The sequence below is a fragment of the Planococcus citri genome, chromosome 5 (assembly GCF_950023065.1).
Source record: "Planococcus citri chromosome 5, ihPlaCitr1.1, whole genome shotgun sequence".
Classification (NCBI taxonomy): domain Eukaryota; kingdom Metazoa; phylum Arthropoda; class Insecta; order Hemiptera; family Pseudococcidae; genus Planococcus; species Planococcus citri.
Window position 1 is genome coordinate 64,646,387 of NC_088681.1, and position 23,111 is coordinate 64,669,497.

At 35.4% G+C, this 23,111-nt stretch overlaps 2 protein-coding genes across 4 annotated transcripts in view; both read left to right on the forward strand.

The window, feature by feature from the left end:
• Positions 1 to 298: 298 nt before the first annotated feature.
• LOC135847735 (uncharacterized) lies at positions 299 to 12,534 on the forward strand. Of its 3 annotated transcripts, none has more exons than XM_065367416.1 (2): positions 299 to 620; positions 10,564 to 12,534. In XM_065367416.1, the coding sequence occupies exon 2, from the start codon at positions 10,600 to 10,602 to the stop codon at positions 12,445 to 12,447; it is 1,848 nt and encodes a 615-aa protein (XP_065223488.1). In that variant the 5' UTR covers positions 299 to 620; positions 10,564 to 10,599; the 3' UTR covers positions 12,448 to 12,534. The 3 variants fall into 3 exon arrangements, with proteins under 3 accessions (XP_065223488.1, XP_065223486.1, XP_065223487.1); XM_065367414.1 differs by lacking the exon at positions 10,564 to 12,534 and adding an exon at positions 4,454 to 6,850 and having other exon boundaries at positions 311 to 620; XM_065367415.1 differs by lacking the exons at positions 299 to 620; positions 10,564 to 12,534 and adding exons at positions 2,919 to 3,103; positions 4,454 to 6,850.
• A 3,682-nt stretch (positions 12,535 to 16,216) lies between these two features.
• Positions 16,217 to 23,111, forward strand: part of LOC135847744 (uncharacterized) — a 128,638-nt gene continuing 121,743 nt past the window's right edge. Inside the window, exon 1 of the mRNA XM_065367441.1 lies at positions 16,217 to 16,281. The gene's annotated coding sequence lies outside the window, so the exon portion shown is untranslated. The remainder of the gene's footprint in view (positions 16,282 to 23,111) is intronic.

Genomic DNA, 23,111 nt, shown 5'->3' on the forward strand with positions numbered 1-23,111 from the left:
AGCATTAACCATTCAAAAATTATTCAAGAAGAAAAGAACTAAGAAGTTGGGCAATACCCCATAAGACAATGAAGCTGTAATCACCACCTTCTGTGACGTCAGAAAACCAGTGTTCTGGCCTTCTTGTGTAGGTTGTGTAGGAGGTGGTTTTTTATGTGTGTCTGTTACTGAGAAGGAATTCTGAGAAATTAGCAGCAGCTGCATTATCGTGTAGTATTTCTGCGAACTTGAAACGAAGCGAACCAAACCGGTTTAGACCTGTATGCCTGTAGAGGGTTTTGTTGTCGAATATCGTCAGTCGTCTCGTCTCGTCGTCGTCTAGTCAGTCAGTCTTCTGTCTTCTTTCACGTAGTCGAGTCGTTAAGGAATGGTTTTTGATGTTGAAATGCTTGATTGTTTGCAGTGCTCTGCTCTAGTGCAAATGCCATTTATTAGTGTCGTTTCTCGTGTTTCTTGAGAACAGTAAGTTTTGTTGATCAACTTGAATTTTCGTTTTGGTATTTAAATGGGTGCATTTTAAATACAGACTTTTGTTGTTTCGTGTAACACGTGTAACGTATGAAATTGTTCGTTGTTCGCATCTTGTGGATATTTTTCGTCAACAATTTGTCACTGTTGAGGTATGTACTTAGTTATAATATATTCTATTCTAAATGCTTGGTTTAGTTTGTTTGTACCTAATAATATTGATATGTACATTGTACATATAGGAGATGTAATATCATAAAATCAGTTGTTGTGGTGATGATAAGGCTTGGTTCTGATTGAATGATGATTGGTGATGCTGTAGGAAGGATTTCCTCAAGGGGAAAGGGTAAAAACTAAATTTGTTTCGAATGTTCAGTGATTTATCTCATCGTCTGTATAATTTTAATCGTAATCGCCAATCGGGAGATTTTTATTCATATTGTGTTGATTTTAGTGGAGATTTTGTTCGTCTGTTTTATAATTTAGCTCGCTTTTTCAACATATTTTTATGCTCATTTGAGTACACGTTTATATCGAATTGAGGTGTATCTGGAGGGGAGGTTTATATGGTAGTTTATTTCTAGAATTATTTAGAGATCTTGAAATTCTATAACGATTCTCTTCGTCCCTCTCCATCTGAGTAGAAATTTAATTCATAACTTCAAAATATGCGTTCTTTACCCACTTTTTAATGAGAAAAAAACAGCCACATTTTTTGATGATGAATTGGTGGGTTTGAAACGTTGTACAGTGGGCTGTGAGCACCCTCAAAACGGGCGTAATTCAAAAACCTACAATAAACCCAAAAACAATTGTAAAATGATTTATCCTCCGTTACGTTTTTGAGGTCGCAGAATACGAATTTGACAATATTTTTTTTGTAGGGGTATGGGGTGGGGGGTGGGCTAGGTCAAAAATTCAAAATTTGGCCATAACGACGTGTGATATGTCGAAATGTATGTTTTCGAGGGTGTAGATTACGAATCTGACAATATTTTTTTCGTGGAGGTGAATGGTGGGGGATGAAAGGGGTGAAAACTGTGAATAATTCAAAATTCGATCATAATGACGTGTGATATGTCGAAATTTATATTTTCGGGGGTGTAGATCACGAATCGACAATATTTTTTTCGTAGGGGTGAATGGTGGGGGATGAAGGGGATGAAAAATTCAAAATTTGACCATAATAATGTGATATGTCGAAATGTATGTTTTTGAGGGTGTAGATGACGAATTTGACAATATTTTTTTCGTAGGGGTGAATGGTGGGGGATGAAGGGGGTGAAAACAGCGAAAATTTTCAAATTTGACTATAATGACGTGTGATATGTCAAAATGTACGTTTTCGAGAGTGTAGGAGGGGTGAAGGGTGGGGGATGAAGAATTTTCTGTTGGGGAGCCGTCAACGTCACACTAAAACAAAAATTTGTAACTTTTTAACAAAATTCACTATGATTTTTCACTACAATCGACTGTGGGGGTCGTTGGGTCATCTTTCGGTCAAAAATGGCAATTGACATCTTGAAATACACTATCTCAAGTATTACCAGCCACTGGAATTTCTCGTGCATCTACGTGCGAAAATTTGTTCTTTTCCAATTTGTGCAGTCGAGTGGGAGAAAAACGGGGTTTCAAGATGAATTTTATCTCTATAATTACTTTATAAAAACTAAAATCCACTAAATTGATGAAAAGTACTTAGTTTCAGTTGAATTATTCATACTTGGTACATATTATAATCAAATTTTGAATTTTTCACCGTTTTTACCCTCTTCATCCCTCACCATTCACCCCTACAAAAAAAATATTGCCAGTTTCGTGATCTACACCCTCGAAAACATACATTTCGACATATCACACGTCATTATGGTCAAATTTTGAATTTTTGACCACCCTCACCATCCCCCCACCCCATACCCCTACAAAAAATATTGTCAAATTCGTATTCTGCGACCCCAAAAACATAAGGAAGGATATCATTTTACAATTGTTTTTGGGTTTATTGTAAGTTTTTGAATTACACCCGTTTTGAGGGTGCTCACAGCCCACTGTGCGTCGCGTCGTGGAGCCTCAAGCGAATTTTGGCATATTTCAGTTGTTGAGAAATCATCGCAAATGAGAGAAATAATATGTGAAATTCAATAATGTACCCTCTTTGAAAACCGATTCTGTTATGATGGGAAATATGGCCACTAATGTACGAGTGTCGAGTATAGAATAGAAATGAGCACTACTTGTAGGGGCAATTTAGAGCATGAGTGGGAAAGTGGTTCCCTACGTATCATAGGAAGGGGAACAGAACATCGTAATACGATTACAATTACCTACACTCGGTCAGTCGGTCTAGTTCTCGAAAGGTCTTCTTGTTGGTATCTAGGAACGTTTTAATTGTGTTAAATATGTATCGCTATTATTGGTTAATGTTGGTATGTGTCTTTATGACAAACTGCAAAATCGGCGAATTTGCGTTAAATTGTTTAATTGCATTCTAAGTAAATGACGAAGTGTGTAAAATATAATGTCTTCGACTTCGTACAGTATAGAATTGATACGTGAGCTATCGAGTTGGTCATTTCGCGTGCAATTGTTTAATCGTATTCGTGTTCTGTGGGGTATTTATTGAATACCTATATAGGTAAGAAAGAGTCTCAAGTTAAATCGGTAACTTATCGTAATCCTTAAGTCAATCGTTTACATGGTGCTTTTAATCAAATATTCTCACAATTTGTTTCCTCTTAGGGAATTTTTTCGTAGCGACTATTAACTCAGGACGAAAGTTTCCATTTTTGGTCAAAATTTGTTTAAAAATTGGCACATGACCAGAGGGACATGGAGGGGACGTTTCGAAAAAATAAACGGGATGTTCGAACTCATTCAGTGTCTTTGGCACTTCAAGTGACACGTCAGTGGTCATTTTTAACTTTTTATTTCTTCGATTTCGCTTGCATCAAGGAAAAACAACTGATTGAATCGACCGTATCGGTATGAATCATTTTTGAATTCCCAAAAATAAGCAATGAATCGTCTTTGCATGTTGAAAATTTCTGGTATTACGATAACTCATATAACCTAGACGTCTAGGTCATGTAAAAAAATTGTAATCTGAAAAAAAAACACGAAAAATTTTAACGTTTCGACGAAAAAATTTAGTATTTTTTTTCAATTGTGGTCCAAAGGAAAGACTTTTGAGTGATAAATTTCATTCAAATGTTCAAATTTTAATATATGTAGGAAGGGTTGCAGAAGAGGCATTCCGCGTCAATTCGACCAAGAAATGGTAATGGGGGTCGGTGATTCTTGAGAAATTTTTCCTGTGGAAAGACCTACCGAAAAGATGACTATTGGCGCAAATCGCAGCCTTCTAGCTCGTTTTTAAAGGCTGCTAGGGGGTGTCAAAGTTCAAAGTTTTCAGTGAACTAGAAATATCATCCATTTCAGCAGCGGATTACTCTATAACCGCGATACCTACCAAAATAAAACTTTTTCCAATAGTTAGGGGCTCTGAAAGGCTTTTTGGTGATATCATGAAAATCAGTGTTGCCACTTTTTGAAAAACCAATTTCACTCGATGAAATAAACTCTTCACAAGAAAAAATTCAATTTTCAATTCCAAACATCAAAAAAAAGTTTGAATTTATTCAGTTTTCTTATTTTGACCTCTTTTTGACGTACGTATTTCATGAAAAAGTTGCTGAAAATCACACTCTTGGCAAACAATCAAAATTCGTTTATTTTTTTAATTTTTCGAATTTTGATTTTTTTCTGATGAGTTTATTTCATCGAGTGACGGAGGTTTTTCAACTTTTTCAACGGATACGCAAAAATAGGGGTCAAATGGGTCAACATCATGTCAAAAAAATCGCCGACCCCCCCCCTCCCCCTTACCACTTCTTGGTTGAATTGACGTGGCATAATGAGATAATGACCCTTGTGTACAGTTGAATTTTACACATCCTACGTCATTAATTTGACTATTCGATTCTAGGTTTGAATCGAGGTTTGAGCTGATTCAAGAACCAGAAATGGCTGAAAAAACTTCAACCACGTATGATATTTTGCATTCGACTCCAGTTTCATTGAAGGAACTATCAGTGATCGCTGTTGCCCTGGAACTGTGGCGTTCTGAAATTAATGAATACCGCAAAAGCCAAACATTAGAGAGATTTCGTGCTTCAGACAATATAGCCTCATTGAGAACTAAACTGCCTAAATTACCATCCCTGATTTACGATGTGATCGTTAAATATGTCACCAAACTTGGGAATTCAATAGTTGATTGGCTTGAGGAACATTTTAGAACAGTATCCAATTTTGATGGACGTTATCAAAGTTGTGTTTTGGAATACTTCGATGATTTCGTTTGCGATTACGACGGAACTATCAATTTGGTAAAGACAGCCGAACGTATGATGCATTGTGATAGTTTAGATGACGTTTTGAAATTCATCATAGCTTGTCGATATTTTTTGGAAGATCACGTAAAACGAATATGGCCATCAGTACGAGAAAAGGTAGATTTGGCAAGTATTGATTTCAATAGGAATTCGCTGTTGTACTTCTGGATTTGTTACCTTAGTAATCAGTTGAATGAGATACCAACTGGCGGATATGACACGGTTGACGAAAAGATGCTTGAAATATGTATCCACACGTATCATAACCCATTAGCAATAAATTATTTTTGGAATCGTGTACCATACGAAAGCCAAAAGCGAATAGTTAGCGATAGGTTTCCATTTGATAACATGGAATGTTTCGCGAGATTCATTTTACCTAGACTGGACCTGGATGATCAAGAACTGGGTCAATTCGTCGAAAACAACGGTCAACATTTGATGGAAGATCTGCTGGATCATCCTTCTCATGATGAAAGGCTCATCGTTCGAACTTGGATGTGTATAAAAAGTAGAATAAGTGATGTTACTTTCTGCAATCTTATTGTTAACATGTTGGAAATGAGAACTGTCCCTGGATGCTATTTGTACATTGGTCATCGAGAACTTGAGCATTGGTTGCATGTGTGTTGCATAATATGGGATAGTGCGTCGCATCATTTGAAGAGATCAGCGATTAAATTTATTTCGTCCGATTTAGAATCAATCGTGTGCCAAGAAGATGATATTATTCGTGCTGGCTCTACCGAGTTCCTTGTGTATATTTTTTCACATTTTACTTGGGAAGAAAAACAGTCGTTTTGGCGTAACTGCTGGAAGAATTTGATTGCAAACATAAGTTCGCACGATTTGCAACGAATAATGGAAGTATGTTTCCAACACGAAGATGACATAATCAAGTTCAAGGAAAACGTTATCGCTGAAAGTGAAAATTTGCAGCTCCGTTGTATCTCATTATTGTCTCGTGCAAATTTCCACGAATTAGATGCTTTGGTCAATTTCAGTTATCCTCATAGTGCAGAAAGTGCAAAACATTTCAAACGGCGCTTATTGCAGTCGAGTTTTATTGGCGAGAGCTCTGATTTTTACTATGCACATGTTGTTCATTGCGAAGAACTCGATACGTTTATTAATAAAGCTTTTGATAGCATCGATCTGGCGAACGATTTTAAACATCAACTGGTGTCATCTCCTAATAATCTGGAAGCTATGTTGGAGTGTGTTCGAATGCCAGAATTTTCCTACGAAGCATTGAGGAAGTTTATTGAAACATTTGTTTCAACAGAACAAATTTTACAACAGATAAAATCCTCCATCATTGATCGTTTGAAGGAGGCTGCTATTTTTCGTAGCATTTTCATTGGACATGCTAATTCTATACCTTCGTTTGACCAGTTTTTGCTTTGGTGCCTTGGAAGTAATGAGTTAGTTATGGAATTCCAGCAAACTTATATTACACCTTGCCTCGAAGACTTATAGTTGATTATAATTTTCTTTTTCAGTTATTTAGTTTAGCCAACTTCTTTTCTTTATCGTTGTATATAAAGTATCATATTTTATAAGTTGAAGTTTATTGAAGTATTCATCTCGAAATAAAATTTTTCAAAAGCTCTCGCTTCGCGTGGCCCAATTTGTGTCTCATTTTAAAATGAACAAAGTTCACATTTGGGGCCTCAAAAATCCAAAAAGAAAAAGAAAAATTTTCATTCATTTTAAAATGAACGAAGTTCACATTTGAGGCCTCAAAAATCCAAAAAGAAAAAGAAAAATTTTCATAAGTCATAAGAATATTGTATTTGTATTAGTTGGCAAAATTGATCTTCTACCACATCAATTCTACTTGAGAAATAGGGCGTAACATGATATCTGCACCGGGCCCCCATCGGCTCTGCTATGTTTTTGTCATTTTCATACTGTAATAAATAAAGGTGTATAATTGCTCTTATTGTACTTATTCTTAATACTGCCAGTCAAAATTATTCTCAATTTTTGTACCCAATTCACCCCCTCCCCCTCCCATTCACAGAAAACTTGGAGCGTGACGTCACTGCTTGCATGTTGAAATTTGAAAAATAATTACCCTTCCCCCTTCTCTCGAAACTTCCTCTTTAATTAAAGTATGAGATAAGTATATAGAAAATGGTAAAAAATTCATGAAAACAAATATTGAAATTGTTACAACAGTCTCACAGTTTTTCAGCATTATTTAGTAATCATAAAAGTCTAAAACGATACTCTTCGTCCTTCTCTCCCTAAGTAAACATTTCGCCAAGGAAAACTGAGTGATAATCCAGAAATTTGAATTTTCAAAACTTTATAATATCTGTTCCTTACACAAATTTTAATGAAAAAAAAAACAACAAATTTTCTGATAAATTGGTGGGTTTAAAACGTCAGGAATAGGTACTTTAGTTTTTCAGAAATCGTCATAAATGAGAGAAATAAGTGAAATTCAAAAATTCACCCTCTTTGAAGACCGATTTGTCCCCTCTCAAGTGGCGCCTCCGAGATTGAAAATTTTTTCGTAGTGACTTTCAATACCTAATCAGAACAAATGTTTCCATTTTCGGTCGAAATTTGTTTAGGAATTGGTACGTAACTTGCATCAAGAAAAACAACCGATTGGTGATTATTCCAACTCGCCGCTAGTTTCAGTCTGTAAGTTAGTAGATCTTCAGAAATACTGGAAGTATGCAAATTGTGGAAGAAAGTGACTATATCGGTTATGTCCAAAAATGAGCAATGAATTGTCTGTGTTTAAAAATTTCTGGTATTATGATAACTCATTTCAACGTTTGACGGGAAAAAATTAGTACCTTTTTTCAATTTTGGTCCTAAAAAAAGACTTATGAGTGAAAAATTTCTTTCAGCCGTTCAATTTAATATACGAAGAGTTGCATAACATTTTTTATTTTCCAAAAACCACGGGAGAATAATTTTTGAGATGGGGGAAAAAAGTGATCGTATGATTATTTCAGAGACAATTTTGATATAAAAATAAAGTAAGTAGCCTTTTAGTTATGTGTAGCAGGAATTGTTTTCAAATGTTAAAGTGAAGATGGTGAGCTCAAGTCGAAATTTATTCGAGAAGAATAATTTTGTAGGTGAAAATTTCAAGCCTCAAGGTTTCCAAGGGAGCTAGAAAAAAAATGAAAACTTGAGATGAGAGAGAGATTCTGGCGGAAGGTCAACATACCTGCAAGTCAATAATTATTATTGTTTTCAATGACAATCATCCAAAGTAGTCGGGGAGCCCGCTTAAGGAGCTATTGCACCCCCCCCCCTCGATCCTCCAGGACAACTTTTTTCTTAAAGGGGGAGTTCTAAGGAACATTTCTAGCCCTTGTCCTAAAAAAAAAAGGTGCCCTACTTACAACATGGCGGCCATTTTGATTGACAGGTCAGCCGAAATCGCAAATTTTGCTGCATCAAATGTTTCGAAACTGTACAAAGGTAGATCGAAAGATCAAGCAAAAATTCATCACCTGTCAAAATTTCAAGAGGTAAAATGCGTTTTTCGATTTTTGGTGAATTTTTAAAAATCAAATTTAGGCCAAAAATGAGGGGAAAAATCAAAATTTTACGAAATTGATCTACAAGGCTGAAATTTGGGATACACCCGATTTTTGACATGCCAAATCGATTGGAAACTGTTTCAACCTGTTTTGGGCAGTGCTGGAGCCTCCAGCAGCTTTTTGAAACTCGAAATTCGCGACAAAATTTCATCAAATGGAGTTGGATAGCCGAAATTTACTCTGCAAACTAATTTCAATACGCTACGAAGTCAACTGCAGTGGGGTTCTAAGTCGTATTGGAGCATCCAGCGATTTTTTGAAAAATTATTGGAGTCTCCAGTAGATTTTTGAAACTTGAAATTTCCTAAAACAGGGTGTCTAACAGGTACTGCAAGTACTGTAAAAGTACTGCATTGAAATCCTCGGTACTGCAAGTACTGCAAAGTACTGCATTTTGCCTGAAAAGTACTGTACTTATTTTATCTCAGAATCATTGATTTAAAATTTTTTAAAAACCTCAAAATGAATTAATTGGTGAAAATTAAAAAAAAAAAATGTTCATTTTGTACCTTAAAAGATGGTAACACTTGTTAAATTAAGTACCATATGTACTTGTAAAATATCGACAAATTCCAACCGGTTCGAAAATATATTTTTTCTTGGGGGGGGGGGGTCGGTGTAAGCTGGATAAAAAAAAAATAAGGTACTTACTGTAAAAGTACTGCATTTCTTTGGAGAAATTTTGTTAGACACCCTGTACAAATTTCATCAAACGATGATGGAAAGCCAAAATTCATTCTGCAAACTAATTTCAATACGCTACGAAGTCGCTTGCTGGTGGATTTAAAGGCATTTTGGAGCCTCCCGCGACTTTTTGAAAGGTCGTATGGCGTTTTTTGGAAAATTGAAATTTCCAAAAAGTAGCTGGATGCTGCAAAATCATTTAAAACCTTTTGAAACCACCATGTAGTCGACTTCATATCGTATTGAAATCAGTTTTTGAAGTAAATTTCAGCTTGCCAACTCCATTTGGTAAAATTTTGCGGGAATTTCAAGTTTCAAAAATCTGATGGAGGCTCCAGGAATTTTCAAAAAGTCGCTGGAGGCTCCAAAATGATTTGAACCCTCCCGAAGTAGTCTTCAGAGGGTGTTAAAATTGGAGTGTACAGTAAATTTCGGCTTTTCATCTCCAATTGATGAAATTTTGGAGGAATTTCAAGTTTCAAAAATCCACTGGAGGCTCCAGTAATTTTCAAAAAGTCGCTGGAGGCTCCAAAACGACTTGAAATCCACCTGCAGTTGGTTTAGTTGCGTATTGAAATTAGTTTGCAGAGTAAATTTCGGCTTTCCATCTCCGCTCGATATGAAATATTGTCGGAATTTCGAGTTTCAAAAACCTGCTGGATACTCCAGAACTGCTCGAAACAGGTTGAAACAGTTTCCAATCGATTTAGCATGATGAAAATAGAGTGTATTCCAAATTTCAGCTTTCTTGGTCAATTTGGTAAGATTTTGATTTTTTCCCTCATTTTTGGCCTAAATTGGATTTTCAAAAATTCACCAACATTGAAAAACGCACTTTACCTCTTGAAATTTGGACAGTTGATGAATTTTTGCTTGATCTTTCGATCTATTTTTTTTCAGTTTGAAAAATTTTCTGCAAGTCGTATTTGGAATCCAAAATCTTCGATTTCGGCTGACCTGTCAATCAAAACGGACGCCATTTTGTAAGTATGGCCACTTTTTTTTGAGTACAAGGGGTAGAAATGTTCTTTAAGACTGCCCCTTTAAGAAAAAAGTTGTCCCGGAGGAACCCCCGGAGAGGGGGGGAGGTGCAATAGCTCCTTGAGCGGGCTCCTCGACTAAAGAGAATAATAATTTTTTAAAAAACATGCTGTTGCTGCTAAATGCATAAATGCTGGTGATAATCTGATAATATGCATTTTTATGAAACATATCCGAACCAATTTCCTCGTACCTATTCGTGTCAATCGTGAATAAAAAGTAATCCCACACCCCCTCCCCCCCAAAAAATCTCTGTACAATGGAAGTGTTTTTTTTTTTTTTTTTTTTTTTTTTGAAAATTCCTAATGGGATTTTTATGACATATTTACAAGCGACCTTCTCACTTATGTGCAGTTGAATTTTTCATATCCTACGTCATTAATTTGACTATTCGATTCTAGGTTTGTATCGAAGTTGAGCTGATCCAAGAATCGGAAATGGCTGAAAAAACTTCCAACTCGTATGATGTTTCGTATTCGACTCCAGTTTCATTGCAGGAATTATCTGTGATCGCTGTTGGGCTGGAATTGTGGCGTTCTGAAATTAATGAATATCGCAAAAGACAAAAATTGAAGGAATTTCATGATTCAGACAAAATACCAGCCTCATTAAGAAGTAGACTCCCTGAATTACCATCCGTGATATATGATGTGATCGTTAAATATATCGCCAGACTTGGGATTTCGATCCGGGATTGGCTTCGGGAGCATTCTAGAACAGTATTTTATTTTGATGAAAGTTATCAAAGTTGTGTTTTGGAATACTTCGATGACTTCGTTGGCAATTACAACGGAAGTATCGATTTTGTAAAGACATCCGAACGTATGATGCATTGTGATAGTTTAGATGACGTTTTGAAATTCATCGTAGCTTGTAGATATTTTTTGGAAGATCACGTGAGACGAATATGGCCATCAGTACAGGAAAAGATGGATTTGAGAGATATTGATTTGAATTTCTATTGGAATCCGCTGTTGTATTACTGGATGTATCGTCTTAACAATCAGTTGAATAAGATACCAACTGACGATTATGACACGGTTGACGAAGTGATGCTTGAAGAGTGTATTCGCACGTCTCATAACACATTAGCAATGAATTATTTTTGGAATCGTGTGCCGTACGAAAGCCGAATACGAATAGTTATCGATCTTTTTCCATATAGTAGAACAGAATGTTTCGCGCGATCCATCTTACCGAGACTGGACCTGAACGATCAACAAGTGATAGAATTCGTCGAAGAGAACGGTGAAAAATTGATTGCAGAACTGCTGGATCGTTCTTATCATGATGAAAGGCTCATCGTTCAAACTTGGATGTGTATAAGAAATAATATGAATGGTATCGCTTTCGCTGAGCTTATTGTAGACATGTTGCATCTGAGAGATGACATTCGCTATGTATTCATTGGTCATCCGGAAGTTGAGCATTGGTTGCATATGTGTTGCATAATATGGGATAGTGCGCCGTATCATTTAAAGAGATCAGCGATCATAAAAATTTCTTCCGATTTAGAATCAGACGCATGCCCAAAAAATGATAGTATTCATGCTGCCTCTTCCGAGTTTCTTTTGTATATTCTTCCACATTTTACTTTGGAAGAAAAACAGTCGTTTTGGCGTAACTGCTGGAAGAGTTTGATTCGAACCAAAAGTACGCGCGATTTGCAACGAATAATGGAGAAATGTTTAGCACGCGAGGATGACATGATGAAGTTTAAGGTAAACGTTATCGCTGATAGTGAATTTTTGCAGATCCGTTGTGTCACATTATTGTCTAGTGCAAATTTCCACGAATTGAACGCTTTGGTCAATTTTAGTTATCCTTATAGTGCAGAAAGTGCAAAAAATTTGAAACGACGCACCTTGCTGTCGAGTTTAATAAGCGACGATTTCTATTTAGACTATGAACATGTAGTTCGTTGCGAAGAATTCGATACGTTTATTAATAAAGCTTTTGACAGCGTCGATCTCGCCAACGATTTTAAACATCAACTGGTGTCATCTTCTAATAATCTGAGTCGTGTGTTAGACCGTGTTCGACTGCCAGAATTTTCCTACGAAGCATTGAGGAAGTTTATTGAAACATTTGTTTCAACAGAACAAATTTTACAACTGGTGAAATCCTCTTACATTGATTATTTGAAGGAGGCTGCTATTTGTCGTAGCTATATCATTAAAAATGCTAATTCCAAACCTTTCTTCGACCAGTTTTTGCTTTGGTGCCTCGGAAGTAATCAGCTAGTTATGGAATTTAGGCAAACTTATATTACACCTTACCTCTAAAGCATTTGAGTATAAACGCAAGTAAAAAGATTAACAGTTTTAGTTTTATTGTTGATTATAACTTTCCTTTTCAATTATTTATGTAGTTTACCCGTTTTCTTTTCTTTATCGTTATAATTATCAATTTATCATATTATGTAAGTAAGTTGAAGTTTATTTAAGTGTTCATCTCGAAATAAAAGTTTTATAAAGCTCTTTGTCTCTCATTTTATAATAAACAAATTCCACATTTGAGGCCTCGAAAACCCAAAAAGAAAGAGACAAATTTTCATAAGTCATATGAATATTGTATTAATTATTGGAATAAAAATTGGTCGTTTTTCTTCCACATCAATCCGCAAATTTTCATTCGATATTACCCCCTTTTCAATACATAGAAATAACGTCTACTTGAGAAATGGCGCCCAACATGATACCTGCCCCGGGCTCGTATCGGCTCTGCTATTTTTCCATCATTTTTTCGGTGATCGAAGCGAAAAATTCTACAAAAATCATCCATCAAAGTTGAATTTCAAACCAACATATGAAAATTTGGTCTCATGTAAAAGTCATCAAAAAAGCGATATTTTTCAAGTTTTTCGATTTTGCGGACATCTCGAAAAAGAATATTATCAAAATCGTTCCAATAGTCTAATCATTTCTTCAAGAAAATTTTGTCAGCGTTATATTTACTGATCATAAAAGTCTGTGACGGTTCTCTTCTCCCCCCTCTCGTTATGTTGAAATTATACAACGGAAAACCGAGTGTGAATCCAGGAATCGCCACCAAGAAAAACTGAATTTCATCGTGTGACATTTCGTTTTTTGATAAATTTTTAAAACTTCAAAATAAACGTTCTTTACCTAAAAAAAATAATGATGTTTTGAGGAATTGGTGTGTTTGAAACGTTGCGGAGCCTCCTGCGAATTTGAGAATTTTTCAGTTTTGGAAGAATCGTCGTAAGCGAGAGAAAAAGGGTAAAAATTCTGTACCTGTGAATTTGATTTAAACGTCATCGTGATTTTTGCAAACTTTTTCCAAAAAATCCTCCTCTTTGAAGACCAATACGTCTCCTCTAGGGGCACCTCTGAAACTGAAATTCTTTTCGAGTGATTTTCAACTCAGAATGAATATTCCCATTTAAATGAATGGATATCCGAAATCATCCAGTGTTTGAGGATCACCTGGACCCCCTGCCGATCCTCCGGAACAACTTTTTTCTTAAAGGAGGAGTCCTGAGGAACATTTCTAGCTCTTGTCCTCGAAAAAAATGACCCTACTTACATAATGGCGGCTATTTTGATTGATAGGTCAGCCGAAATCGCAGATTTTGGGTTCCAACATGGACTCGCACGAAATTTCTCAAACCTTACAAACGTAGATAGAAAGATCAGGCAAAAATTCATCACCTGTCAAAATTTCAAGTGCTAAAGTGCCTTTTTCGATTTTTGGTGAATTTTTGAAAATCAAATGTAGGCCAAAAATGAGGGAAAAAATCAAAATTCTACCAAATTAACCAAGAAAGCTGAAATTTGGAATATACCCTATTTTCGGCATGCCAAATCGATTGGAAACTGTTTCAACCTGTTTTGAGCAGTTCTGGAGTCTCCGGCAGATTTTTGAAACTCGGAATTCCCATAAAATTTCATCGAGCGGAGATATAAATTCGAAATATAATCTGCAAACTAATTTCAATACGCTACGAAGCCAACTGCAGGTGGATTTCAATTCGTTTTGGAGCATCCAGCGATTTTTTTGAAAAGTACTGGAGCCTCCAGTGGATTTTTGAAACTTGAAATTTCTCAAAATTTCATCAAACGGAGATGGAAAGCCGAAATTTACTCTGCAAACTAATTTCAATTCGCTACGAAGTCAACTGCAGGTAGATTTCTAGTCGTTTTGGAGCCTCCAGTGGATTTTTGAAACTTGAAATTTCTCCAAAATTTCATCAAACAGAGATGGAAAGCCGAAATTAACTCTGCAAACTAATTTCAATTCGCTACGAAGTCAACTGCAGATAGATTTCAAGTCGTTTTGGAGCCTCCAGCGACTTTTTGAAAATCACTGGAGCCTCCAGTAGATTTTTGAAACGAAATTTCATCAAGCGGAGATGGAAAGCCGAAATTTACTTCGCAATCTAATTTCAATACGACCTGAAGTCGACTACATGGTGGTTTCAATTAGTTTTGAAGCTTCTAGCTACTTTTTAAATTTCAATTTTCCAAAAAACGCCATACAACCTTTCAAAAAGTTGCTGGAGGCTCCAAAACGACTTGTAATCCACCAGCAGTCGACTTCGTAGCGTGTTGGAATTAGTTTGCAGAATGAATTTCGGCTCTCCTTCTCCATTTGAATGAAATTTTGGGAGATTTCAAGTATTACTGTGCAGAGTAATGTTTGGCCTTCCATCTACGTTTGATGAAATGTCTTCAGTTTCAAAAATCTACTGGAGGCTCCAGTAATTTTCAAAAAGTCGCTGGTGGCTCCAAAACGACTTGAAATCTACCCACACTTGACTTCTTATCGTATTGAAATTAGTTTGCTGAGTAAATTTTGGCTTTCTATCTCCGCTTGATGAAATTTTGTGGGAAATTCGAGTTTCCGAAATCTGCGGGAGGCTCCAGAACTGCTCAAAACAGGTTGAAACAGTCTCCAACCGATTTGGCATGCCGAAAATAGGGTATATTCCAAATTTCAGCCTTCTTGGTCAATTTGGTAAAATTTTGATTTTTTCCCTCATTTTTGGCCTAGATTTCATTTACAAAAATTCACCAAAAATCTAAAAACGCACTTTTAGGACTTGAAATTTTGACAAGTGATGAATTTTTGCCTGATCTTTCGATCTACACGTTTGTACGGTTTGAAAAATTTCGTGCAAGTCCGAGTTTTTTTCAAGTTGTTGATGGGAATTTTCTGACATTAATATTCGCAATCGACCTTCTCATTTATGTACCTACAGTTGAGTTTCTCACACCTGCGCCATTAACCCTTTCGGCTACGAGACAAACTGACGGATAAAATTCGAAGTGCTTTAAACTGAGTAAGGCCGGTTGCTGCCTAGAACTCAAAATTTGCTAGAAATCGCACATTCAGAAAATATTCATGTCACAAATGGCAATAAACCTTAAATTGTCTATTATTCCATTTATGACACCGAATAGCATTATAAATCAAAATCAAGCCTTCTGAGGCATCTGATATTTCAAGATGAAAGTATTGGTAACAAGCATTTTTGAAAATAGAAAAAAAGATGAACTAAAATGAAATTAATTTGAGTAAAAAAAAGAAATTATTGAAGAAAAACAAGGCTTGCGACTTCAGATAATTATTCAAACTGCAAATGTTTGAAGGTGTTTGCTTGTGGGAGGATTAAAATTGATGGAAAAATCTTTGTGTTATAGAGAGCATTTTTCAAACTTTTGAAAACCTATGTCACAATTCAACGCTAATTTTCAATGAAATTCTGAAAAATATGTTTCATTTTCATCTTCTGACACATACATCTCTCTTGAGATAATTTGCTTGGGTGAGTAGGTTGCCTCAGAAGATGACTGGGTAAACTTTTGCAAGCATTTGAATTTTATGATGGATACTGAAAATCTGAAATTACTTTATGTACATAATTTATCAATTTTAAAACTTGCGAATTTGAATTATCGAGTCGAATGCTCGTCTCTTCTTCTTGCTCGTAGATTGTACGATAAAACGACATTTTCCGCCAATAAATTTCTAATCGCATACTTTGTTTTGTTATTGTTTCAGTTGTGACCGAATTTACATCGGATCTGAATATTGATTTACGTTTTCGTCCAGTTTTCCTACGTCGATAATTCTCGCTGCTTGTTTCCAGAACGGTAAGTGCTGTTTGATTGTATACGCGAAAATTATGCACATGAAAGCTCAAATTACGTACGAATGGAATGACATCGAGCTGTATTTTTTTTTGCTGATTTTTCGCTTATTTAAAAGGTGGTGGGTATTGGGTAAGGTAGAAATGGCGCATCGAGTTTTTATTTCTTTGCCATCGTGTTCGAAAGGATCACTCGCAACAAATGTACGTAGAAAAATCTAAAAAAAAAGCTTTAGTTCTCGTGTTTGAACTTAATCACTGAAGTTATAAAGAAGATCAAACGTGTCTAGAATTTTCACTTGTGTATTTGCAAGTAACTCGAATATGATGTTACAATTATTTATATGTAAATAGTATGAGACAGAAGCAGTGCTTCTGTAGATTTTGTCATCGTAATTCCATATAATTTGATACTGTGTCTTATATGTACTTGATGCTGCCTACGTAATTGAAGAAAGTTGACCTCAAATAAGGCCGTGGAAAAGGGAAGGTTTGAATTTTTATGAGTTTGATGTACCTACTTATTGCTATGAAAAGCGAAGAGCTATTATACAAATTTGTGTTGGTGATGATAGCAGTGCTCTTGTAGATTTTGTCATCGGATTCCATATTATTTGATACTGTGTCTTATATTTGATGCATGATGCTGCCTGCGTAATTGAACATAGTTGGTTGACCTCAAAAGAGGCCGTGGAAAAGGGAAGGTTTGAATTTTATCATGAAATTGATGTATCATGAAAAACGACGAGCTATGATACGTACAAGTTTGTGTTGGTGATTTACGATTGTGTTCTCATTTAGAACACGTTTTACAGACATGAAATTTGAAGTGATGTTTTTTTTCGTTTGTTTGTGTTTGTTTATGAAATCATGTGAAAATGTTCTTCAAAAATTTAGTTCAATAATTATGTAATAGATCAGTTGAACGTTCAAAAAGTGTTTCCAATCAATAGTTTATTGAGTGATAAAATGATTGATCAGCGATACTGATAATAATGAGCTTTTGCTGTTGAAGTCGTAATTGGTAAATTGCAGGTAGGTAATTTTAATCGTCTTCTTTCATACTTACAAAAATTCATCACCTTTCTGTCAAAATCAGGAAAAAATTGAATATATTTGTGGCTAAAGTTTCCTGCATCTTTAACAACATAAGGGTGTTGCCGGTAGCTCCACCCTCCCCTTAACGTTGTAAAAAATTCAAAAAAAAAGAGAAAACAATTCAATTTATGAATTTCTCCTCGGCCCTCCAAAGCATATTAGCCCCCTTGTCCTGGAGCCCCTAAGCGTAGAAAAAATCAGGAATTTTTTTCAACTTTTGAGAAAATTGCCTTCAAAGTTTTTTTTCTGAAAAAAGCTGAAATTTCACGTAATCCGAAAACCTTCATACCTAAAATTGAAGATTATTGTTTCTGATGTCAAATATTACTACCCACCTGCAATAGCGATTTTTTTTTACTCAATATTTTCATGTTTATGAGTATTTTAAGCCTGAAAAACAATGATTAATAAATTTAAATTTTTCATAAAAATTCATTACTCAGTTCAAAAGCAGAAAAAAAATGATTAAATTACATTTTCTGTCAAAATTCAACTTGTAAAAATAAAAATCATGAAAAAAAATTTTCAATAAGTTTCTTCCCCGGCGGGATTCGAACCCAGATATCCTGCTCCGCAATCCGTTATCAGTGTCATACGGCTAACTAACGCTGCACCAACGTAAAATGTGTTTTTGAATGGTATACATGTTGCCACTGGCAACTAGGTGCAGTATAATTTGTAGGGTATTTTTTTGGAAGCGAATTTACTGCTAAAAAGCAAAAACGACCAAATGGGCCCTTTATAGAAAAACTTTAGTTCCGTTTTTCTCTGCTTGGGGCGCACCTGTGGCCTTGATACTTCGACACGAGATAGTCGGATATGTTCTACATCGAAATCCATCAAAACCTGGATTTTCGATTTTTTCAACTGTTTCACTTAAAACACAATTATCTCGATAAATAAAAACGACCAAATGGGCCCTTTACCTACGGAATGACACAAATACATTTTTTCGAATTCAGCAAATAAACAGAGTATCTAACTGGGGTAATAAAAATAGTAAAATAAGTAGTGATTTTGAAAATCGTTAGTAAACGTAGGTGGTGATTTCTGAAAAAAGTAGTGAAAATTTGGAAATAATAATTTTCGACTTTCGTCTGGAACTCTTTCCATTTAACTTCTCGATCTTTAAATTTTCCAAAAATTTCGCCCTGGCTTCGCTCGGCCATCATTTCTTCTTTTTCAGATTGAAAATGGGGCTTTTGATTCAAATTTCTAAAATATCGAAAATCCCCCCTCCCCCCGCAAAAAAAGACTTTTCTCATGAAAATAACGTCGCTCGTTTCACTTCTCGAATTCCACATTTTTGATAGTTTTTGGCTCGCTGTGCTCAGGATAATTTTATTTTATTTTCAAGAAGTTAAATTTCTAAAAAATTATTGTTCCAATAAAAAATGTCAGTGCTGAAAAAAATAAACTTATCACATCAAAAATGATCTTAAATAATTTTTTGAATTATTAATATTTGAGAGCTTTTGCCCTCGCTTCGAGGTTTTTTTCCTACAATTATTCGAAAAAAACTGTTTAAATTCAGAAAATATCAGTGACTTGCAAAATTGATTTCCCGCGTAAAAAATAATATCCATTTTGAGTTTTCGATTAATGAATTTTAAATAATTTTTCCATTCACTTCGACCAATTTTTTTTTCTTGTTCAAAATTGAAATTTATTTAAAAAATAATAATTTTCAAATTTAAAACATGCCAGTGGCAACAAAATCAACTTCTGGCATCAAAAATTAATAATTTTGTCGAGTTGGGTATTTTGTTTTTTGAATTTGTATAAATTTTGGAGAGCTTTTTCCCTCGCTTCGTTACGTGTTCTCGATTGCTTTGAAATTTTGAAATATCACATCAGTGTTCGCAGGCCTTTTTTTGTATTTCCTTCCGAAGGGGGACGCTGAATGAATTGAAGTTGCAAGTCCCTAATTTTCATACGCCCCCTTCCCCCACCTCTGTATTTTGAGAAAAAATCGAAATACCTAAATTACATTTATTTTTTATTGTTTAAACTAATATTTTTGGAAATAGGTATAAAAAATTAACTTTCGTTTCAATTTAAGTACACAGCTATAAGTACCTTTATACCTACTAAGAACTAAGGCACAAACTTGAATGCTGAATTTTAGATTTAGAGCAATTTCCAAATTTTTATCTCATCGTAATTCTGATAATTCAAATTTTTTTTGAAAAAGTTACCAAAATTCATTTACCTAATTTTTCATTTTATATGGCAATTTTTCGATATTTTAAACTTTCCTTTGGAGAGACTGCGTCCCCCTGCGCTCCCCCACAAAAAAAGCCCCGAGTGTTCGAAGGTTACATTCTCCAAATTACACCAAAAAAGTTGAAGAAGTTGTTTTTTTTCGAAGAAGGGGGGGGGGGGGTGGATGGTTTGGAAACATTTTTTCAAAATGTTAGTAATTTTTGTCTGAGGAATTCCGTTTTTTTTTTCTGGTCAATAATTTCGTGTAAATAATGTGTTAAAATCATAAAATTTGGCATTTTTAACAATTTTTTTTTTTTTTTTTTTTTTTTAATTTTACCTTTTTTTTTTTTAATTTTACCAAGTTGTAAAAATGATAAAACTTGCTGTTTGTTGTATAGTCAATTTTTCAAAAAATTTTGAAAATTTTCACTCAGGTCGTCAGTTGGTATTTTTATTTATTGTATTGATTTATCTATAGATGGTTTTTATTTGCTGTTTAAAAGTTGATAAATTATTAACTTTGCCAACTTTTACCAAAAAAGACGAATTTGTCAAATTTTTCAGCTTTTTAGATGCTTAGGGGAAAGACAAGCTGCCCTCTGGGCCCCTTTGTTTCGTCCCTGCCCCTTACGATGACGAGCTATGATACAAGTTTGTGTTGGTGATGATAATTTGAAGTGATTTTTTCTGTTTTGTTTGTTTATAAAATCTTGTGAGAATTTTTTTTTGAAAAGTTTAGTTTAAGCGATAGAACAGTTGAACGATCTAAAAGTGTTTCTAATTTATGGTGTATTGAGTGATTGAATAATTCATCAGTGATTAGACCCGTTCGCGTACGAGTGTTGTGTGAATATAGTGGGTGTCTAAGCATTGTTTTTCTTATGCAAAAGTTGTCCGGTGAACCCGGTGAACCCTCACACAACAAAAGAAAAAACCCTTCGACTACGAAATATTAGTTAAATTCACGCTGTACCCGTACGCTTATTAAAACCGAATATCTCACCATGAACCGGTCTATTAATAATGTGCTATTACTGTTTATTATAATGTATTTGAAGAGTGATATTCCAAAACTCGCTTTGTCCATTTTCACAACTTTTCAGGAAAGAGGAAAAACAGTTTCCCTTTAAACGGGTAAATTGGCTTTTTAGACGAGTTTAGCACTTTATTTGGGCGGATTTATGATGTAGGAGTGTAGGTATACACTTCATCCACTAAATACTGCTGAAAAAAATTTCAATAAAAATGGATAAAGTGCGTTTTGGAACATTATTTTTTTTTTTAATTTTTAGTGAATTGGCTATTTAGGTGAGTTTAACACCTCATTTTGGTAGGTTGATGATGTAGGAATGTGAGTTAATACTTCATCTACCAGGTACTGCTGAAAACCCAACTTTGATAAAAATGGACAAAGCGAGTTTTGGAATATCACTCTTCATTTGTGATAAGTAAATTACTGGTAGGTAATTTTAATCATCTTTTTTCATACAAAAATTAATCAACTTTTTCTCAAAATACCAAAAAAAAATTAAAATTGAAAATATCTATTACTACTAAAGCTCGTTGCATCTTCATCAACGCGTACACAATCGTAATCCATCCACACCACGCTTTGCAGTATTTAGGAATCAGATAAACAAATATTTACAAGTTGGTTTTTAGATAAATATAAGACCACGACCACGACCATCGCGGCGCACAAGTACTCGTACCTCCCCCTCCCCCTCCCCCATGTACAAAAAATACTCTCAAAGGGGTCCCCGAGGAAATACGATATACATACACTAACGAGCACACCTCAAAATAAAAGAAAACATAGAAGCCTGCGCCTTGTATTAGTATTAGTGTATATGGAAAACAGTAGCACAGCAATCGGCACGGTTATCTTTTTTCTCTGCGGTACGTAATCCTTCATCATCATCTCCATCTCCATCTCCAAAGTCGGTAATATGTTTTTAAAAATATTTTACAAACGTCCAGCGAACGTCGGCTTCTTTCATTACGTCATCGATCGTAGCAACAATAACGATTGGCGAATTTTTAATGAGCATATTCGCACGTGGCCGATACAATAGTTAGTTACTAGTTAGGTTTAAGACACGTGCGTATATACGTAGGCTTTTTGTAGCCTATGTACTGTTTCTTTGGTTTCAACAAATGCCGCGAAAGCGAAAAGATGGCCGACTCGAATACTTTAATCTATATTATTATACTCGTGTATCGTGTGTACGTAATGTAAGTTAATCCTTATATACGTAGTTACATTTATATGTACTCGTATTTGTTGTAGAATTATTAAGCAATCCCTTAAAAATACGAATATCCAAATTGTAATACAATTTCCAGTTGGGTAAATAAATACGTTAGATAGATGATTTTTTTCCTCCGCCATTCATGGTTGAAAACTCGAGTCGAGTCGACTATAAGAAATTAACGCGAAGTAAGATGGGGGTAAGTTGGCGATAGAGATTTTCACATTTTATACGTAAAATCTAATCGAGGATTCGAGGCAGATGTATAAGTTTTTGACTCGGGCTACGATAATATTTACCGGACGTGGCGAAATGACATTTTGACCAGATAAAACGCCTTCGACTCGATCGTTTCTAAACGCATTGGGAATTAAATCATTGTTTTGATAATGCCTGAGCAATCGAACTCAAACTGTGATGTAACAATAACCTAACAATTTGGTCATCGTGTATGTAGGTACTGGTCACTCCCTACATCTGTTCGACTGGACCCACTTGAAGTATTCCCTTCGCCCCTTTTTATCGCACACACACGCACACACGCGATCTGGTCAGAGGTACAATAAAATCGTAATTTTTTCACAATAACTTATAGGCGAACACTTATACATATTATTATATAATTTTATGCTTTGTGTACGCTTGTAAAGTATTCCGTTCGGTATCAAGTGCCGGACCGGACGACATTTATGGACCGCTTATAATATCATATCGGCGACGATATGTTTATTTAATCGGAGTCGGACACCCGTCGCGAGACCGAGACCTAACTGCGAGTTAAAAAATTAATTTCGCATTATCACGTTCCGCCAGAATTAACTTCATCAGCTACTCGTACACTTACCCTCCACTGTCCCGGAAGGGTTTCGCCGACTCATTCAGGGATACACAGAATACAGATACCGAAGCAAAGTGCGAGCACATGTGCACCTTGTGTGGTGGTGATGTATCGAAACCCTATCGACGGATATGTCAATCGTTTACCACGGTGATCGATTAGCCTCGATCATTTAGCCGCATTGTTCCGGGCTTTTGTACCGATGGTGCTTGGTTTAAGGGCTGGCGCTGCTGTGTCGTTGTAACAGTTTTACAAGGTTTTTTTTTTTTAGGTAGGTGACCCGTATTCGACAACAACTGTTAATTTTTCATTTCCTAATTCGCGAAACGTCTATAGAGTGTGTGTCGAGTCATTCTGGACCGTTCGCAGTTTTTTTTGTAGAAGAGATTTTTTTGCGGAGATGAGGGTTTTTTGGAAAGGTCTGACTGGAATGATGGA

Coding starts and splice junctions, on each gene's coding strand:
- LOC135847735 (XM_065367414.1), top strand. CDS start 559: ATGAAATTGTTCGTTGTTCGCATCTTGTGGATATTTTTCGTCAACAAT. Junction 621..4,453: donor AACAATTTGTCACTGTTGAG/GTATGTACTTAG, acceptor ATTCGATTCTAG/GTTTGAATCGAGGTTTGAGC.